Source organism: Rhincodon typus, chromosome 10 (genome assembly GCF_021869965.1).
Source record: "Rhincodon typus isolate 14 chromosome 10, sRhiTyp1.1, whole genome shotgun sequence".
Lineage (NCBI taxonomy): Eukaryota > Metazoa > Chordata > Chondrichthyes > Orectolobiformes > Rhincodontidae > Rhincodon > Rhincodon typus.
Genome location: NC_063341.1, coordinates 47989015 through 48009087, shown reverse-complemented (window position 1 = coordinate 48009087; position 20073 = coordinate 47989015). Strand labels below are relative to the sequence as shown.

General features: G+C 39.4%; 1 protein-coding gene across 1 annotated transcript in view; it reads right to left on the bottom strand.

Annotated features, from left to right (window-relative positions):
* The window catches only part of gpbp1l1 (GC-rich promoter binding protein 1-like 1), an 82247-nt gene that overhangs the window by 4944 nt on the left and 57230 nt on the right, over positions 1 to 20073 (bottom strand). The window contains exons 7-10 of the mRNA XM_048602103.1: positions 16345 to 16403; positions 15186 to 15374; positions 8207 to 8328; positions 5256 to 5358 (exon numbers count right to left, since the gene is read on the bottom strand). Of these exons, the coding sequence (XP_048458060.1) occupies positions 5256 to 5358; positions 8207 to 8328; positions 15186 to 15374; positions 16345 to 16403 (473 nt within the window). The remainder of the gene's footprint in view (positions 1 to 5255; positions 5359 to 8206; positions 8329 to 15185; positions 15375 to 16344; positions 16404 to 20073) is intronic.

The following is a 20073-nucleotide window of genomic DNA, read 5'->3' as shown; positions in this document are numbered from 1 at the left end:
TTAAAAGAAGAAGTGGTTAGTCAGATAGTTGATGCATTTGCTTTAATTTTTTTAAAACTGCCTAGATTTTGGGATAGTCCATTGCGATTGGAACCACATGAATGTTAACTCCTTCTTCCAAAAGGAAGATATAAAGCAGGAAACTACAGGCTAGTTAGCTTAACATCTGTCAAAGGGAAATGTGAGAAGCTATTATTAAATAAGTTACAGCAGAGATCCTGAGAGAGTTGAAGGTACTCAGGAAAAGTCAATGTGGTTTTATGAAATGAAAATCATGTTTAACCAATGTACCAGCGTTCTTTCCGGAAGTAACACAATGAGAATAAACAGTAACTGATGGAAGTATTGTACTTAAATTTGCAGAAGTCATTGATAAGGTTCCACAGCAGAGAATATTGTGTAAAATAAAAGCCCATGTTGTAGGAGTACAAGAATGGCTAGCTAACAACAGATGGCAGAGAATAGGTGTCAATGAATCATTTTCAGGTTGACAAGATAATGAGGGGTGTGCAACAAGGATACAACTGGTACCCCAACTGTTACAATTTATATCAACACTTGGATGAAGGCACAGAAGGTATGACTGCCAAATGTGCTGACAACATTAGTATTGGTAGGAAAGTATGTTGCGATGAGGCAAAGTGGTTATAAAAAGATATTGATAGGTTAAGGGAATGGGCAAAGATTTGGTGAATGGAATATCTGAAATTGCCTATTTGGCAGGAAGAATAAAAAAGAAGCCATTATCTAAATGGTGAGAGATTGCAGAGCTCAGAAGCAGGGGATCTGGATGTTCTCATTCATGAATTGTAAAAGGTTAACATGCAGGTACAGCAAGTAATTAGGAATGCTAACAAATGTTATAATCTATTACAAATGCAATTCAATACAAATATTTGAAAGTTATCCTTCAGCTAAGGCCCTGGCAAGACTGCATCTGGAACACTGCACGGTACCGGTCACCCAGTTTAAGGATGCAAATGAGAAGATTGTTGTCTTATGAGAAAGCTTAGACGAGCTAAGCTTGAATCAATGTAGTTTAGAAGAGTAAGAGGTGATTTCATGGAAACATAAAATCCCAAGGTGTCTTGATAGGGTAGATGTGGAGAGGAGTTTTCCTTTTAAGGCAATCTAGAACAATGGTCACTGATTAAGAAACAGGGTGACCCATTTTAGAGATGAAGCAATATTTTTTCTCCAAGGGTCATTAAGTCTTTGGAACTCTTTTCCAGAAAAAAGGTAGCAGTAGCAGAGACTTTGAAGACTTTGAAAGTGGAGGTAGGTAGATTTCTGATAAGCAAGGGTTGAAAGATTACCTGGCTATTCTTGTTTATGATTTGTAAGCTTTGTTAAATGTCACATTTGGCAACAATGAGTGCACTTCAAAAGTAGGTAATAACTGTGAAACACGCTGGGATCTAATGACACTGTCCTCATCTGTACGACAGCAACAAATTATTTTACTTGAACACCATCTCTCAGCGACAGCACTTTTCAGATTGGTAAACTGGTTTGCAAAGTAAAATAATTCCTGGAAGATTCGATCAGCCAAGCCAAATAGATTTTAAAAATGCAATCACAGTAAATTTCACTGTCCTTCATGATATGATGCACATTGAATGCCTGAGGGAACTTATTTCACGAGCAAGACCTACATTATCATAGATTTCTTAAGTGTGAAAGCAGGCCCTTTGGCCCATCAAGTCCACACCAACCCTCTGAAGACCACCCTGCACAAACCCAGGCCCCTACCCTATCCCTATATTCCCCATGGGAAATCCACCTAGCCTGCACATCCCTGGACACTATGGGCAATTTAGCATGGCTAATCCACCTAACCTGCAAATCTTTGGACTGGGAGAGGAAACTGGAGCACCCAGAGGAAACCCACGCAGACACAAGGAGAACATGCAAACTCCATGCAGACAGTCACCCGAGGGTGGAATCGAACCCGCGTCCCTGGTGCTGTGGGGCAGCAGTTCTAACCACTGAGCCACTGTTCATGTGATAAAATATCTGTACTCAACAGCTTGGAATTAAATGTCCAAACTCCACAGCAAAAAACAGAAATAGTTTGACTAAATACTTTTCAGATTTTAGATTAATTCTAATAAGATTAGTTAAGCATGTTCAGTTAAAACATGATTCAAAATTTATCAAAAAATTGAAATATTTTGAAATAATCTCTGAGAATATTGAACAATGGTTAATTGATTAGTTGCTTTGAGGATGTGGGGAAAAAAATTAACTTGTATTTTCACATTCTTAGAGCTTGCATAATTAAATTACATTTTGAGGATTTGTTATCGTTATGCAACCAAATGTGCCAAAAGACTGACAACCAAGGTGGTCAATCTCAGGCAGATTTCTTTTAACTTCTTATCCAAAAGACCATAGCTCTAAATTGTAGTGCCCCCCTGAAGGATTATCTTAAAGTGTCAAGATTGGACCGAGTGTAAAAAAGCCCGGAATGCAACTTAAAATTTGTAGATTAGAGATCAGCATGCTAATGACTCAAACTGAGACCACTTGAGTCTTAATTACGTTACAAGGTTGAATCGAGATGTGGTTTCTACTACAATCCACTTCACCACAGTTATGATGAATATCATGCATGATGTTTTTAAACTTACTTGATCATGGTTTCCAGCATTTTCCCAATGCCAAGTGTTAGGTTAACTGACCTATTGTTTCCTGCTTTGTCTTCCTCCTTCCTTGAATATAGGTATTATCCTGTGGCTTTCCGATCTGTTGGAACTTTTCAAGAAGCTAGGGAACTTTTGAAGATTACCAATGTTGTCACTTATTTTAATCATGTGGGAGTGCCACTGTTGGACTGGGGTAGACAAAGTCAGAAGTCACATGACACCAGGTCATAGTCCAACAGATTTATTTGAAGTCACTTCACTGATGAAGGAGCAGCGTTCTGAAAGCCTGTGGTTTCAAATAAACCTCTTGGACTACGGCCTGGTATCATGCAATTGCACACTTATTTTAAGATTGCAGATTGCACACCATCAGGAATAGCAGAGTTATCAGTCTCTCGTCTCATTAGATTTCCCCAATTTCTGAAATCGCTTGAAGTTCCTTGCTCACTTTTTCCTCTAAATTTACAACTACTCTTGGGATGCTTTTGGTTTCTTCTATTGTGTCTGAAGACATACACAAAATCCTGGTCTAAGCTTCAGTTATTTTCTCATTTGCCATTATTATTTCTCCAGTCTCATCTAGTTGACTAATTGTTGTTCTTTTCACATAGCTGTGTAAACTTGTTTGTTTTTATATATCTTGCCAATTTTCTCTTATTACTTCATTTTTCTTTCTACTACTGAAATAATCTGCTAGTTTTTTTATGCTCCCTGCTTTTCACATTATTGCACTTGTAAACCTTTATGTTCTTCACTAGTTCTGCTGTTACCAATGTTTTTATACTTCCATATAGGGAGGTGATGGCCTAGTGGTATTATCGCTGGACTGTTAATCCAGAGACCCAGATAATGTTCTGGGGACCCGGGTTCAAATCCCACCATGGCAGATGGTGGAATGTGAATTCAATAAATATCTGGAATTAAGAATCTAATAATGACCATGAATCCATTGTCGACTGGCAGGAAAAACCCATCTGGTTCACTAATGTCCTTTAGGGAAGGAAACTGCCATCCTTACGTGACTCCAGACCCACAGCCACGTGGTTGGCTCTTAACTGTCCTCTGTGCAATTACGGATAGGCAATAAATGCTGCCTAACTAGCGATGCCCTCATCCGTGAATGAATTAAAAAAAACCTCAATCTGATATCTCTCTCTCTCTGCTTTTTTTCCACCCCCCCCCCGCTCTTTTTTGCTTCTGACTAGTCTTGCTCTATTTGAGTTCTTGCTCCTATCATCATTCTTTGATGCTCCCCGTTAGTTTTGCTCTTCTGATTCTAACTATTTATATTCAACGTTATAAAACGAATCAGTTTCACCTCTGTAACAATGCCATTGCTATTTTCATCTTTCTACTGCGGAAACCCTCAAAGGATGCCTTGGTCATTTCCAGACTCGATTATTCCAATGTGTCTTGGTGAATCTTGATCAGCTGATTAAAAACTTGCCTGCCTGTATCTTATTCTGTACTAAATTCAGCTTGCCCATCCATGCTGATGGTATTAATTATTAAAAGTGTGAGGTCATGTAGTTGGGGAAGACTAACAAGGCATAAGGTTGATATTATAAATAGTAGAACCCTGGAAAGTAAAATACTGAAGATCAGAAGGACCTTGGTGTGCACATCCACCGATCCTTGAAGGTAATATGGCAGGTAGATAAATTGTTAAGGCGGCATACAGGATACTTGCCTTTATTATTTGAGGCATAGGGAGATCATGCAGAAACTGCATTAAAAGCTGGTTAGATCACAACTTGAATAGTGGATACAAAAGGATACAGACTAACATGTATCAGGATGCTGCCTGGGATGAAGGGTCTGAGATGTGAGGAAATATTGGATAGGTTTTACTTGTTCTATGTCTATGATAGCAACAACTTGAACATTTATTTAATGGATTGGCTCAAGTGACATGAAAGAAACATATGGTGCATTTGTGCATGGCAAAAGAGATCCAAAGAGAAGATTAAAATTTGCCATTTGTGGAGCTGAGACGTAGGACAGTTGAAACATAACTTAAGTGTAGGATTAGGTTATTTTTCAATAATTAGTAATTTCTATTTGAGCACTTCTACTTCTCAATTAAGCAAGTGTGGAATTAAATTGTGTTTTATTTGATTGTGATTAGTTGTAAAACATTTTCTGAAAAGGAGTCTTATGGCCCAGGTCAAAAGTAAGGTTGAGGGTTTATGGTTTAAACTGACAAATTTAGACTAACAAATATGGAAATGATTTCAGGTAAAATGGCATTATGATATTGTTGCTGGACTAGTAACCCAGAGACTCAGGTAATGGTCTGTGGTTCTGGGTTCAAATCCCGCCACTGCAAATGGGTTTTTACAATATTCAACAGTGACTTCAAAAAAGGTGGTCATATGCCCAATCGATAACGGACATGTGACTTCAGTGAGAGGTGGAGTGTTAGCAGAAGATTGCAGGCTCAAGTTCTGCTGCGATTAAAGTGAATCCCAAATCTTACATAAGGTTCTAGCAAACAACACTGTTGTGTGATGGATGAAATTCAAAACACTGGCTTACTTTATTTCAAATAAAGCATAAATAGTTGCGTGCTTTTTTAAAAAAAAAGCATAGAACACACATACATACCTGCTCAGTTCTGGCCTGGAACTCCTGGAGCTCATCTTCAGTCAAAGGCAAGAAGTTATCATCATTCTCTGAGCATTCTTGCCAACCCATTGCTTTCAATAATCTGTGCGGAAATGAATAAAGATAACTGTGATCCTGCAAACAAAACTTAGCTGCACAAAAAGAAGATATTTACATTAGAGCTGTTATTATAAATAAAACAAGGTAGTGATAATGAATTAACTAAGCACAGGAAGGTTTCTAAAAATCAACAAAGCTGTGACCTTCCATGTTTATAATGACTTTTAAGACATCTTGCTTTACGTTGAATAGTCTATAAAAAAAAATTAAATCAGCTGCTGAACACTCAAAAGAAAAATTCCCAGACTCAAGACCGAAGAGGAACATACAGGATTTTTAAAATGCCACTCCTGGAAAAAGTTTATTTCTCACAGGAAGGGGTGCATGGATATAGAGTAGGAACTTTAAAAGAGTAGCTGAAGGGAGTTTTGCGCTGAGTCTGTTGATCATTAACTCTTCTGGTCTACTAAATGTAATCCAGCAGAAACCAGAAAGCTCCAAGGCCAGCAGCTAGGCAGACTGATGAAATTAATTTTACTCACAGGAAATCTTGTGCTAAGAGTGTGACCAAGTCATGTAAATTAAAATCAGATGATCTTAGCCAAGGCAAACACTGAATACTTCAGACAGGCAACAGGGCCCAAGAAAATTGGCTCCTATTGTTTTTACAGATTAGACTTGTGTTAAGAATTTCATAAGATAAATCCTACACCCTAACTTTGTATGAAACTGAGTAATCCCAAAATTCTCACTTAAATTAAAATTCATTTTATAGAAACAATGAACATAAAACTTCCTGAGATAGAATCAAAGGCAAAATCCACTCTCACAGCATGATATCTCAAACAAATTTTGCCATTTTTAACATGAACTCATGTTCCTTGTTGCCTTCAGTATCCACATTTTAAATGCAATACTTTTCTACCATTCACCCAGTACTGAATGAAGTTTCCAGCTGATTATTGTACCAACAGATCTGACAATTAGCAATATTCAGCTTTGCATATTGTCCAAAATAAGAATCCAAACAAAAGTGCAAATGCTGAACACTAACTAAGATGAGTGATTGAATAATCCAGCTGAAACATCCTCCAATGTTGGAGATAACATACCAGCACTTTAAAAAACCACTACTAAAAATTATGTACTAATAATGAAGGGAGAAACGACAAAGGCAAGGTTAAGCCAGGAAGAAAAATTCTCCTGCAGTTTTGTTTTCATATCTCTAATTAGCCCACAGTTCTCAGCAATAGTTTGCAGTTACGGCATTTCTGCTAGTAATCAAATAATTTTTTGGCTGTAAAACTGCTACAGGATAAATAAAATAAAGATGGAAAATGTGGTATAAGTAACTTAAATAAATAGTACATCCAGATGCAGGCAACTCTCATTTAAATCACATGGAAGGCATACATATGCAAGTTGGAAATCTACACCAATCTGTTCCAAATACAAGTGTTTGTGGCCCATGTCATGACTGGGTGGTGTACCACATGTGCATGCACAAAGCCAGAGTGTTGCTTTTAAACTTACACTTAGTGATTTTACAAAAACTCTGGATGCAAGTAAGATAACCAAGGCCAAAGAAACACATTTAAATGAGTCCATGGGAGTAGGCGAAGTACTATACGTGTTCAAAGTCAGATGTCACATGACACCAGGTTATAGTCCAACTGGTTTATTTGAACACTTCACCTGACGACGGAGCAGCGCTCCGAAAGCTTGTGATTTCAAATAAACCGGTTGGACTATAACCTGGTGTCATGTGACGTCTGACTTTGTCCACTCCAGTCCAACACCTGCACATCCATATCATGCCTAATGTGTTCAGAATTTTGTACTGGTTTTTGTCCCAATGTTTTAATAGACCGTATGTACTTCACTGTCACTTACTTAGCTCTTGTCCTTTAGGAGCTGTCCTTTTTATCCTCAATATACCTCAGCACTAATAATTTTCTGGCAGTAGACTTTTTTAAAATTGTGCTGAAATCAGACTGACCATACTTCATAGTGGATCACTGACATTAAAAGTCCACCCATTTATTAGATGTAATAACTTCAAGATTCAGTAAAGATCATGTGCGTTTCTAACTTTTTGAAAGTGCACCAACATCTTTATCACTACACTAATGTGGTGATGTCAGAGGTGCAAATGAGTACACGCAGAGGGATCACAGCAACCTTTTTGAATGACAACAACTAATGTCTCCTTCCTTGGGAACAAACACTCCAGTCCAAAATATGTTTAATAACAGACCCTAAACACTAACTATCAGTGTCAGATCCTTCAGTAATCTAGTTTTTACAATGTGCAAGTCACTCTAACCTCTTCAATTTGCCTCACTCATTCCTCACTCTTTAAAGCTTCAGCAAATCTACTCTGTTGCCCAATTTCTCTCCTCTTGTTTGTTTTTGCTTCTGAATTGTGACATGCCTTGGGATGCAGTGTTATATTAAATGTGTGATGCGAATGTAGCTTGTAACTGCAGTGAAGTAACTAGTAACATGCTCCTATACATGATGAGCACCATAGAAATGCAAGCTGTAGACTGAACAAACTCAACTTAAAAACAGCATCACTCCTACACCAGAGTGATACTTATCTCGCCATGACAAGTATATTTATGCTTGTAAAGGAATGATTATTTGTGCCAATCAAGGTGAGGTTATGGACATTTGTCTTCTGTGACTCTATACCCAACAACTAAAATTGCCTATTATTCATTTTTACTTGGAGCTCAAACAGTCAACACAGAAAAGACTTTCATCCTCTCGGATCTGTACTAAATCAATATCTAGGTTTGGAAACTTACTGTAGCATCCAAACTGGGGAGGCAACCAAAAATACATTCATCACAACAGTCTCATACAAAAATACAAAATAATTATACCTATGTTCTGCTTCAAGAGAACTGGACAGATAATCTTTTTCTGAGCCACAGAATGAGAGACTATGCTGATGACCATTTGCATTCCCGTTTTCATTTGTTTCTGGAATATTACGCACACAGTCCTATAGAAAAAACAGTTAAACAAGTAAATGTACAAACAGTACAAGTAGAAAGTGGACAGCGCTATTTTTGGAAATAATTCTGAAGTGGTGACACTTGAATTCCAACTCATTTTCCAGATTACTGAAAAAATACATGGTTTAAAATGAGCACTGGTAAAACGTATAATGGAATCAATCAGCAATTAACCAACGGTACACACAAAAAGTTCGCATAAATAAGCCACACTATAATGTGATCGTAAGAAATGATTCATACTAACGTGAAATAGTTTTAATCCACAGCATAATAGGAATAAATGTTTCAATTTCATGCTTTACTGTCAGCGTGATGATGCTGTGGCTTTCGGAGGGTATTTTGTTCTGGAAGAAAAAAGGTGGTTTCATGCAGTCTACCAGAACTACTGAACAAGCTTGTGAGGCCTTGGGGTTTTTTTCCCACCCCCAACAAAAAACATTGGAATAGAAGCAGCCTGAATGGGTGTGGCCAAACTCCCACAGAACCAAGATCTTTAGTTTAGCTTTGAGCGGTTGCTGTTGGGGTCTTGAAGTGGAAGCTATTTCTTCCCCTACTTGGGTACAGCCAAAAGTTGGAGGTTCTCTGCCTGCAACAGGAGTTGCATGCGAGATAATCTGTTTTGTGGATTTGCTTTTTACCTAGGGTGTCTTTATGGGACATTACTATATTAGAACAGTTAATTACTAATAGTTACCATATCTAGTATTCTGTTAAATATTCCAAGAGTTAAGTTATTCCAATTCCTTTTTTCTTTGCATTTTAACTATGAATAAAGTATGTTTTGCTTTAAATCTGGTAGTTTGACCGACTGAATAGGGTCTGGAACGCAACACCTTACATTGACCTTTAAAATAAGAAAAAAATTAGGGTCCAGACCACCTTCTGAATATTTTGAGGGGGTTTGGTCTGGTCCATAACGTCGATGTATTGTTCATTTGCAACAGAACAACTGTGGTGGGAACAGAATTATTCAAACAGTAGCCGTAAATCTGCAACAGCCCTCAAAATAGCTGCGTTCTAAATTCTTGAACAAGATCAATGATAACTTCAGTATCAATAATCCTTCTGCAAATCATCAAGTACAAAACTTAAATCAGCACAAATGAGACGTGCGAAAACAGATTATTTTTGACCAGGTTACTGACCCAGATTCTGTGGTGGTAATTTGGGTGAAACGGTCAGTCATCAACAGAAATTTCCAGTGTCTGCGCAGATTTATGAAGAAATGTAGAAACTGTTATCCGTGATTCTACACTTCTTCAGAGAGTGCACCGTTGAGATTCCACCAGTTTAACACCCAAACCCAAATTCCTGAGTATAATCACCAAGCAATGAATTGTAAGAACTTCCACTTTTATACAGTCTTGCAGTGAAAATAAATCTTGGGAAAATGTTTAATGAGGTGCAACTAGGTTTTCATAATATTGTTAAACATCTTCACTGGTACTAAAATGCTAATAAAGAGGCACTGTCTGTTTTAGAGGCATCAAGGTGGAGGTTTAGTTGAGAATTGGGGAAAAAAAAATTACAGCAGGTTTTTTATTTGATTTAATTTATTATTATTGTCACATTGTCATATTATTGAACCAAGATAAAAAGTATTGTTTTGCATGGTTAATTAGACATATCATGCCTTACATAACTACATCAGGGTAACAGAACAGAATGCAGAATATAGTGTTACAGCTACAGAGACGGTGCATTGGAGTTAATCTTTCTCTGCATGAAAGGATCATTTATAAGTCTGATAACAGTGCAGAAGAAGCTGTTCTCAAATCTGTTGGTGTTTTCAAACTTTTACACATTCTGCCCAACGGAAGAGGGTGGACGAGAATATGACCAGGGTGAGAGGGGTTTTTGATTATGTTGGCTGCTTTCCCAAGGCAGCTAGATGTGTAGATGGAGTCATTGGAAGGAAGGCTGGTTTCTGTGATGGACTGGGCTGCGTTCGCAATTCTGTGATTTCTTGCGTTCTTGGGCAGAACAATTGCCATACCAAGCTATGATACATCTGGATAGGATGCTTTCTATGGTGCATCTATGATGCCAAATTTCCTTAGCCTTCTGAGGAAGTAGCTGTGTTGTTGTGCTTTCTTGACTGTAGCGTTGATGTGAATAGACAAGGTAGACTGTTTGTGATATTTAAGAACATAGAAAGGTACAGCACAGTACAGGCCCTTCATCCCACCATGTTGTGCCGACTTATTATCCTACTAAGATCAAACTATCCTGCATACCCTACATTCTACTATCCTCCATGTCGCTATCCAAGAGTCGCTTAAAAGTCTCTAAAGTATCTGACTCCAATACCACTGCCGGCAGCGCATTCCACACGCCAACCACTCTGTGAAGAACCTACCTCTGATATCTCCCCATTACCTTTCCTCCGATCACCTTATAATTATGCCCCCTCATAACAGTCATTTCCGCCCTGGGAAAAAGTCTCTGACTATCCACTCTAACTATGCCTCTCATCATCTTGTGCACCTCTATCAAGTCACCTCTCATCCTTCTTTGCTCCAATGAGAAAAGCCCTAGCTCCCTCAACCTTTCCTCATAAGACCTGCCCTCCAGTCCAGGCAGCGTCCTGGTAAATCTCCTCTGCACCCTCTCTGAAGCTTCCACATCTTTCCTATAATGAGGTGACCAGAACTGAACACAATATTCCAAGTGTGGTCTAACCAGAGTTTTATACAGCTGCAGCATAACCTCACGGTTCTTAAATTCAATTCCCCTGCCAATGAAAGCCAACACACAGTACACCTTCTTTACAACCCTATCAACTTGGGTAGGGACTTTGAGGGATCTATGGACGTGGACCCCAAGATCCCTCTGTTCCCCCACATTGCCAAGAATCCTGCCATTAACCTTATATTCTGCATTTAAATTCAACCTTCCAAAATGAATCACTTCACACTTTTCCATCTGCCACTTCTTTATCCATCTCTGCATCCTGTCAATGTCCAATTGCAACCAACAACTGCCCTCCATGCTGTCCACAACTCCACCAACCTTCATGTCATCGGCAAACTTACTCACCCACCCTTCTACTTCCTCATCCAAGTCATTTATAAAGATCACAAAGAGCAGAGGTCCCAGAACAGATCCCTGCGGAACACCACTGGTCATCGAGCTCCAGGCCGAATACTTTCCATCTACTACCACCCTCTATTTTCTATTGGACAGCCAGTTTTGCATCCAGAGAGCTAAATATCCCTGAATCCCATGCCTTCTTACTTTACTCCTAGGAACTTGAAGCTCTGAACCACCTCCACCTCAGAACCATTGATACAGATAAGGGTGTATCCTACACTCCATTTTTTAAACCTTTCAGCTATCACTGGATAATGATTAAGCCTAAATGTGATGCAACCCTCAGAAATTTCCAATTTCTAGGGAAAATTTGAGTTTTAGGAACTTTGAGGATTCCAAACACACGGAAATTGTTAATTGCACATTTTATTTTCCTAGGTTAATACTTCAGTAAGTTGTGTTGGAATTTCCACATGGTCTCAGCGTGCAACTCCAATCCAAGCTCCAGAAATTACTATTTGGTCATTGGAAATATTGGGCCAATACATTTCCATTAAAAAAATTCTGTATTTTAGCTACTATCGTAGTTCGATTTCAATCCTAATCACTTGTTGCTATCTATAACCTGAATTTTAAAAAATGAAGGGATTCAGTACTTTTAACTCCACAAAAAAAAGTACAGAGTATAGGAAATTCTGGAAATAGTCTGCAGCAACTGGTGAGGGAAAGAGTTACAGGGGTGATTTTTTCCCTTTGTCAGTTTTCCTGCCCTAAAAGACATTAGCAAACCAGATTTTTTTTTTTTTAAAAAAACAGTTGACAGCTAGCTTGGCACCAACAGATGGGCTTTTTATTCCAGATCTTTACTGAAATCAAATTTCACCACCTGATGCAGTGGGATTCAAACTCATGTCCCTAGGACATTATCCTGGCTTTCTGGATTTGTAGTCCAGTGACATAAGCAGTACCCCAACCCCTTCCCATTGAGTTTGTCCAACACTCCATAGACTGCCCTGTAATAAGACCCCTCACCATAAATACCCAATCCCCACAGTAACTATGTCCATCTAATTTTGCAGGGATGTAAAAGGTGAATGGGAGCTGCACAGAAACGAGGCAAGATCAGCCGCTCCAGGTCTGGAAAAAATCCCAATGTTTTAGTGCTTTTAACCTCCTAGCGTGTTGCCTGTGAGAACACCTTTAATGCAGTTAGGTGCTTATGCTACCTGTTGACATCACTTGAAGGCCTACAGCTGAAAATCACAAATTGGTACAATTTTACCTTTTGTACCTCATTTCTGCACCACTTTTGATCTTTCAGCAAACCTGAACTGAATTTCTACATTCTAAGTACTGATTACTTGAACCAAAGAAAGTGCTTTGTCAAAACTGATCAATTATGCAATCAGCTGCGATAATTTTCTAACCATAGTTATTGGCCCTGTTTTCCGGGATATCTTTTACAGCTCTTACTTGTAATTTTCCCCCTAGATACTCAAAGTTTTTGTTTCATGGTTTAAAAAGAGGAACTGTCCTTACTGTATTGACCCCAATGATCTTTGAATTACACAACCTTATAAGGGTGATCAATAAAATGGTGTTCGATTGACGGACCATGTACATCTAAGAGATGTTGTCCAAGATGGGTCAACAACGCAAGTTTTACGAAGCATTCAAGTTTTGCTAGATGCAGGAGAGATATAACTCCGTTTGTTCAGACTTTTTGTTTCAAGAGACTCTGGGTGGAAGCACTGAAAAACTGGAATGGAGCCAGAAATTTAGCTTAAAAGCACATTGTTTCAGAATTTCTTGCTGCAGCCGAGTGGTCAACAGTTAACTACGAAAGACTATGGAGGAAAGGGACATTGATGGAGCAAAAGGACCCTTTGAAAAGCTATTTGGACACTTGCAAACATATGTGCCAAGCCATTTATAATTTTTAGAATGGTCATGGACAAATTAATTTGAATTTACTTTACCATTTTGGATTGTCGGTAGACCAATCAGTTCAATGTTGATGCTGTAATAAAGTTGCATTTTTTCCTTCCTTTTTATTTTATGTAGTATACAGAAAAAGTAACTTAATTGAAAGAAAATGCATCTTTCCTTCTATATTCTTTTATCATCTAGAATTGTTTGATAATCATTTTATTATATACAATAAAATTGTTGCTTTAATATATTTACCAGGCATTTTTACTCATTCAGGTTACGTTCAGAACTTGGTTCCAAAGTTCACCAAGTCTACGCTGAGATTCTCATTATACATTGCTGCTCGACACCTGCAGACTCCCCTTCACATTGTAGTTGATGCAACCTAGACGTGTCCTTATTTTCAGGTAACAAATTAATCCTGTCCCATTATACTAGATTTAGTCTTGTTTAAACTGCTCCTAAAAGACAAATTTCTAGAAAAACCTAGCAGATTAGGGAATATCTATGGATATAAAGCAGAGGTAATCCTTCCAGTCCAGTGACCCTACTTTGGAATATTTGTATTCGTAATTACAGATCTGCCACAAAGCAGTACCTTGACACTAATCTTGCAACATCACGATTTCCTATAGGTAGAAAAAGTGGTGCCACTTACAAGACAAGTTATAAATGAGTTTGAATTCTTCAGGGCAAGATCTAAATTCCAGGAGGCCCCCCAAATAGCAGAGTGATCAATAATTGACCTCAAAACAGGAAAATGCATTTCTAAAAGTTTCGTAGCATCAGTCATGAAATAGCATACTCCCAATAAGAAATGTAAAGCTCATCAGCAATTATTTATTTCAATACCAACGAAAAGAAACGTATAAAAATGATTAAGAAAAACTGATAAGTAGCTCACCTCTTGACCCTTCAAGAATTCTCCATCTACACAGCTGTACTAAGGACTACAATGGAATGTTCACTACTTCCTGCATGGGAACAACCACAATACTGGAACATCACAAACCCGTCCAAGCAAAAGGTGTACATTCAATTCATGTCCTTGGACTGGACTTCTTAGCTAAACTTGGAGAATATACACTCATACATACTCTCTCGCTCTCTCCATCTAGGATGCACTGCAACAACTCAAGATTATTTCAACTGCTGCTCTCTCCACAGTGACCAGTGAATGCCATCTCCAAGTCATTTAAAAAATTGCTAATTCAGAACACTATTGTGCCTTCATCATTTTCTGAAATCCCCTTAGATTATCGGGTGTCATTACCAGCTGGCACACACAAATAAGGAAGAAATGGCATTACAATGTCATGTTTGACTTTATAATTTTCATCTAATTTCATTTCCCAATGCCTTTGCTTTTCAAACAAGGGGCTGAGAAGTAAAATGAAGCCACCAGTTTGGCTTGGCAACTGAAGGATAAGAGGGCATAAAAGGACAAACAGTTTACCTGGAAATGGTGCTTGTTACATCTTGCAACTTGATTTAAGGCCCATAATGACCCTTCACTTTAGCTAGGTGATTTCAGACTGTCACTTAGGGGTATCACCAATATTTTCCAATCAACTGCACACAAATATATTTTAAAAATCCCCATTACCCTGGTAACAAAAACAAATTGTTTGACCTCTTTGCCAATGTGCCAGCATTATGGGGCAGCAGGATTCCCAAAGGGTCTAAGAATATATAGTTTGCACCCAGGTGCCCTAACCTGAAAATCTGTTCAATGTCATTAATGTTAGCAGGAAAGAATTTTAATTCTTCAGTGTGGCTCATGTGACCAAACCCGACTAAGTAAGCAAATGTCTGCAGCGGAAAATACAAACATTTAATCTGAAGTGTAGAAGTGGAAACCAGCTACTTTACTAACTTCTAATTTGTCGAAGTCTCTATGTTCTGAGATTTCATCACTCCGGTCATCTTTCAGTGCCTTCAGAAACTCACTCTTCTTATCTGACTTTACCCGAGTTAGTTTCATTAAACGATTTGTGCTGATCTCTATTGGAGGGGTGGTACTTGAAGGACTCTGGAAAAAAAAGGAAGTGTTTTGAGAAAATAACTAAGTTTAATATTGTTAAATTAAAGATATTATTTTCCTCATTTTGTTATACAGTGTGAAATTCATAATGAGAGGGTTCACAAACCAAAATTGTTTGAGAAATTTTGTTTCAGAGATTTTTGTCAACTGGGCTACTGCATTTTAACAACATTTGTGTGACGAAACTTCACTAAATTAACTATTAAAATTAGTCAAGCAATGTCACAGACAATGCATGACAACAGGACGGGAAAATAAGGCCTCATGATAACTATAACTACAAGTATTTTTAACTAATTTGTTGAATGTCAAAATTAAACACCAAATGTAATCATTGGTCCTCATTGGACCTTGCAAGCCCTAGAGCTAAAACAAATCATTTTTTCAATTAATAATTTATAAATAATTCCCTCAAAAAAAAATCTCACAAAATTGGAATCTTTAGACAAGAACCATTCCTACTGTGCTATTTCTGTTATGCCTGACAGCTTGATACTTAATTCTCAATACCTGCCTTTTGTCCATATCTTAATACTAATACTGCTGAAATATACAGCTCCTTTTTAAATATCCCAAATGACTTCATTAACAGCTTTGAGACATTGTTTCATATTTTCATAATTCATTCGCTTTTCTTTTAGATTTACTGAAATATTGCATATTTAAAGTAGGAGAAAAGGAAATAGAAACAGGGATAGCAGGGCTGGAACAAAAGTGGAAAGAAAAGTGTCCAGATCACATGATGTTATTTAGAAAGAAAAGTTGCAATGCTCTGTTGCAAAGGTGTGGTATTAGCAAGGAATAGTATCCCTAAGTCAGAGGGACAAAGAATACAGTTGATCAAGAGTGCTCAAGCAAACTTGAGCAATGCTTTGGAAAGAATTCGATGACAAAAGATAAAAGTTCTCACTGGGTCACCGCAAACCGAGGGAGCTTGGTAAAGACAAAAGATAACCTGAATGTTGACACAGAAAATGGAGCTCTGAATTACCTCAGGTATGTATTTATATTTGGGGCCCCAGGGAAGAGCCCTGGTGGAGAAATTAATCCCTCAAAATGAAAAAAAACGATATAAATTAGACACAGAGGTAGTAGCAGATGCTGGAGAATCTGAGATAACAAGGTGTAGAGCTGGATGAACACAGCAGGCCAAGCAGCATCAGAGGAGCAGGAAAGCTGACGTTTCGGGTCTGGACATCAAAACATTAAAACACACATCATGAGTGGTGTGAAATATAAGTCTAATCTTTCGCTCAGTTTCTGTTCTAAACAATGGGAAAGCAGGCAGCATTGTGTTGCTGTCAGTTCCGAGCAGGGAGCTCAACAGCAGATGAACAACTTAAGATTCTTCTGGCCACAAGGAGACACCAAAATGGAAGTTAGAGGGAAAAAACACCCAGTCAAAATATTATTTCACAGGTAGTCGGAACTGCCGATGCTGCAGAATCTGAGATAACAAAGTGTAGAGCTGGATGAACACAGCAGGCCAGGCAGCATCAGAAGAGCAAAAGCTGACGTTTCAGGCCTAGACCCTTCTTCAGAAATGGGGGAGGGAAAGGGGGTTCTGAAACAAATAGGGAGAGAGGGGGAGGCGGAAAGAAGATGGATAAAGGAGAAGATAGGTGGAGAGGAGACAGACAGGTCAAAGAGGTGGGGTTGGAGCCAGTAAAGGTGAGTGTAGGCGGGGACTTAGGGAGGGGATAGGTCAGTCCAGGGAAGACGGACAGGTCAAAGGGACGGGATGAGGCTACCTCTTCCTCCTACATTGATGACTGTATCGGCGCCGCCTCGTGCTCCCACGAGGAGCTCGAGCAGTTCATCCACTTCACCCACACCTTCCACCCCAACCTTAAGTTCACCTGGACCATCTCTGATACCTCCCTCTCCTTTCTGGACCTCTGTTTCCAACCCTGGCAACCACCTGGAAACCGATATCCATTTCAAGCCCACCAACTCCCACAGCTACCTAGGATACACCTCCTCCCACCCACTTTCCTGCAAAAATGCCATCCCCTATTCCCAATTCCTTTGCATCTGCTCCCAGGGTGAGGCATTCCACTCCCAAACATCTCAGATGTCCTCGTTTTTCAAGGACCACAACTTCCCCCTCTCAGTGGTCGAGAACGCCCTCGACCATGTCTCCCGCATTTCCACAAATCATCCCTCACACCCCCTCCCCGCAATAACAACCAAAACAGAATCCCCCTCGTCCTCACGTACCATCCCACCAACCTCCAGATCCAACGCGTCATCCTCCGACACTTCCGCTGTCTGCAATCCGACCCCACCACCAAAGACGTTTTTCCCTCCCCACCCTTAGCTGCTTTCCGGAGGGACCACTCTCTCTGGGACTCCCTTGTCCGCTCCACACTCCCCTCCAACCCCACCTCACCCGGCACTTTTCCCTGCAACCGCAGGAAGTGCTACACCTGCCCCTCAACCCCATCCCAGGCCCCAACAAGACTTTCCACATCAAGCAGATGTTCACCTGCTAATGTGGTATATGTATCCGCTGTTCCCATTGTGGTCTCCTCTACAATCGGGGAAACCAAGCAGAGGCTTGGGGACCGCTTTGCGGAACACCTACGCTTGGTTCGCAATTAACAACTGCACCTCCCAGTCGCGAACCATTTCAACTCCCCCTCCCATTCCTCAGACGACATGTCCATCCTGGGCCTCCTGCAGTGCCACAACGATGCCACCTGAAGGTTGCAGGAACAGCACCTCATATTTTGCTTGGGAACCCTGCAGCCCTAATGTATCAATGTGGACTTCACAAACTTCAAAATCTCCCCTCCCCATATCGCATCCCAAAACCAGCCCAGCTTGTCCCCGCCTCCCTAACCTGTCCTTCCTCCCACCTATCCCCTCCTACCACCTCAAGCCCCACCCCGCCCCCTTGACCTGTCCATCCTCCCTGGACTGACCTATCCCTTCCCTAACTCTCCACCTACACTCACCTTTACTGGCTCCACCCCCACCTCTTTGACCTGTCTGTCTCCTCTCCACCTATCTTCTCCTCTATCCATCTTCTATCTGCCTCCCGCCTCTCCCCATTTATTTCAGAACCCGCTACCCCTCCCCCATTTCTGAAGGGTCTAGGCCCAAAACGTCAGCTTTCCTGCTCCTCTGATGCTGCTTGGCCTGCTGTGTTCATCCAGCTCTATACCTTGGTATCTCAGTCAAAATATTATACAATTTATCTATACTTGTGATGTAAACGAATGCAGCATCACAACTCTGTCACTCCTTATCAGATTCTAACATAATGGAAAACATGACAGCAATGACAATAATTGATCGAAACATATCAAATCAGCTAAATGAACATTAACAGAAATCGAGTAATTAAAACTGTGTCCCTGCCACTTATTTATAGAAATAACTTGCCCTAAGTTAGCATTTCCCTTCAGTAATAAAGCAGAAAGAATAGGAAATAATCCAAAGTAAGGTTTGTTGCTGTTTAGATGGTAAAAGAAAAAGAGAGAGTCAGAATTCCGAGTTAATGTTTTGCTTGATAATATTATCATGTCTCACAAAAGGAGTAATGGTCTTCGTTTTTCACTACATACTAATTACTAGAAATGAAGCAAAGGGCACTGTAAAATTTCCAGATGATACACAGTAGGAACCACACGTTATGCAGACGCAAGCAGGGAGTTACAAAAGGGACACAGACAAAATTAGTGAATGAAAAGGAATTATGACAGATGATGCTCAATATTAGGAAATAGGAGTTTATCTACTGGACATCATAGGAATAAGAAGTCAGGATTCTCTCTTAATGACAATAGACTAAGTGTGTAAAGGAGAATCAACTATAAGTTACTGAATGGCAGAGCCAATTCAAGCGCAAACCCCTACTGCTAATTTGCACGTTGGTCAGAAAGTAATGCAAATTTTATAAACAAATATCAAAAGGTACAAAGGTAGTTAAATAAAAAGGTACTGGAATGTAAGTGATGCTTAGCAGGTCTGGCTGTATGTAGAGAAAATTATTGCCCGATGAGTATTTACAGCCCTTTTTGTTTAAATTTCCAGTATCTGTAGTACTTTATTTTATTGGAACATGATTTGAAACACAGAAATGAATAAAGCATATTTAAGTTATGGAAAGCATTATTCAGAACCCATTTAAACTGTTCACTCAATTTTGGGCACTGATTCTAATGAAGGCTCTACTATCCTTTAAAGATTAGAACGTTGATTTATCAAAATCATATCAGAGCTTAACAATATTACTGGGACATGTTGCATGAAGTTGGTTTGTGGTCCCTCGTGTTTACAAGGTCAAAAGGGATGATCTAAACGAAACGGACTGAAGGGCCTGTTTACATGCTGCATATCTGTATGACTCTATGAGGCTATAATCTCGAACGTCAAACTTATTTGTTGAGTAAAATCAGGAAGCACAACTTCACATAAAAAGGTAATGGAAATTTACAGCTCAGTACAATGCTGCACCAAATGAAATTTATGACTGACAGAAAGAGCAGTACAGAAAAAGACACAGAGCAACAGCATGAAAATGGAATTGCAGGAGAAAATCAGCTATAATCCAACCAAAAACACCAAGAGGTTGAATGGGAAAGATAGTAGGAACTGCAGATGCTGGAGAATCTGAGATAACAAGGTGTAGAGCTGGATGAACACAGCAGGCCAAGCAGCATCAGAGGAGCAGGAAAGCTGACGTTTCGGGCCTAGACCCTTCTTCAGAAAA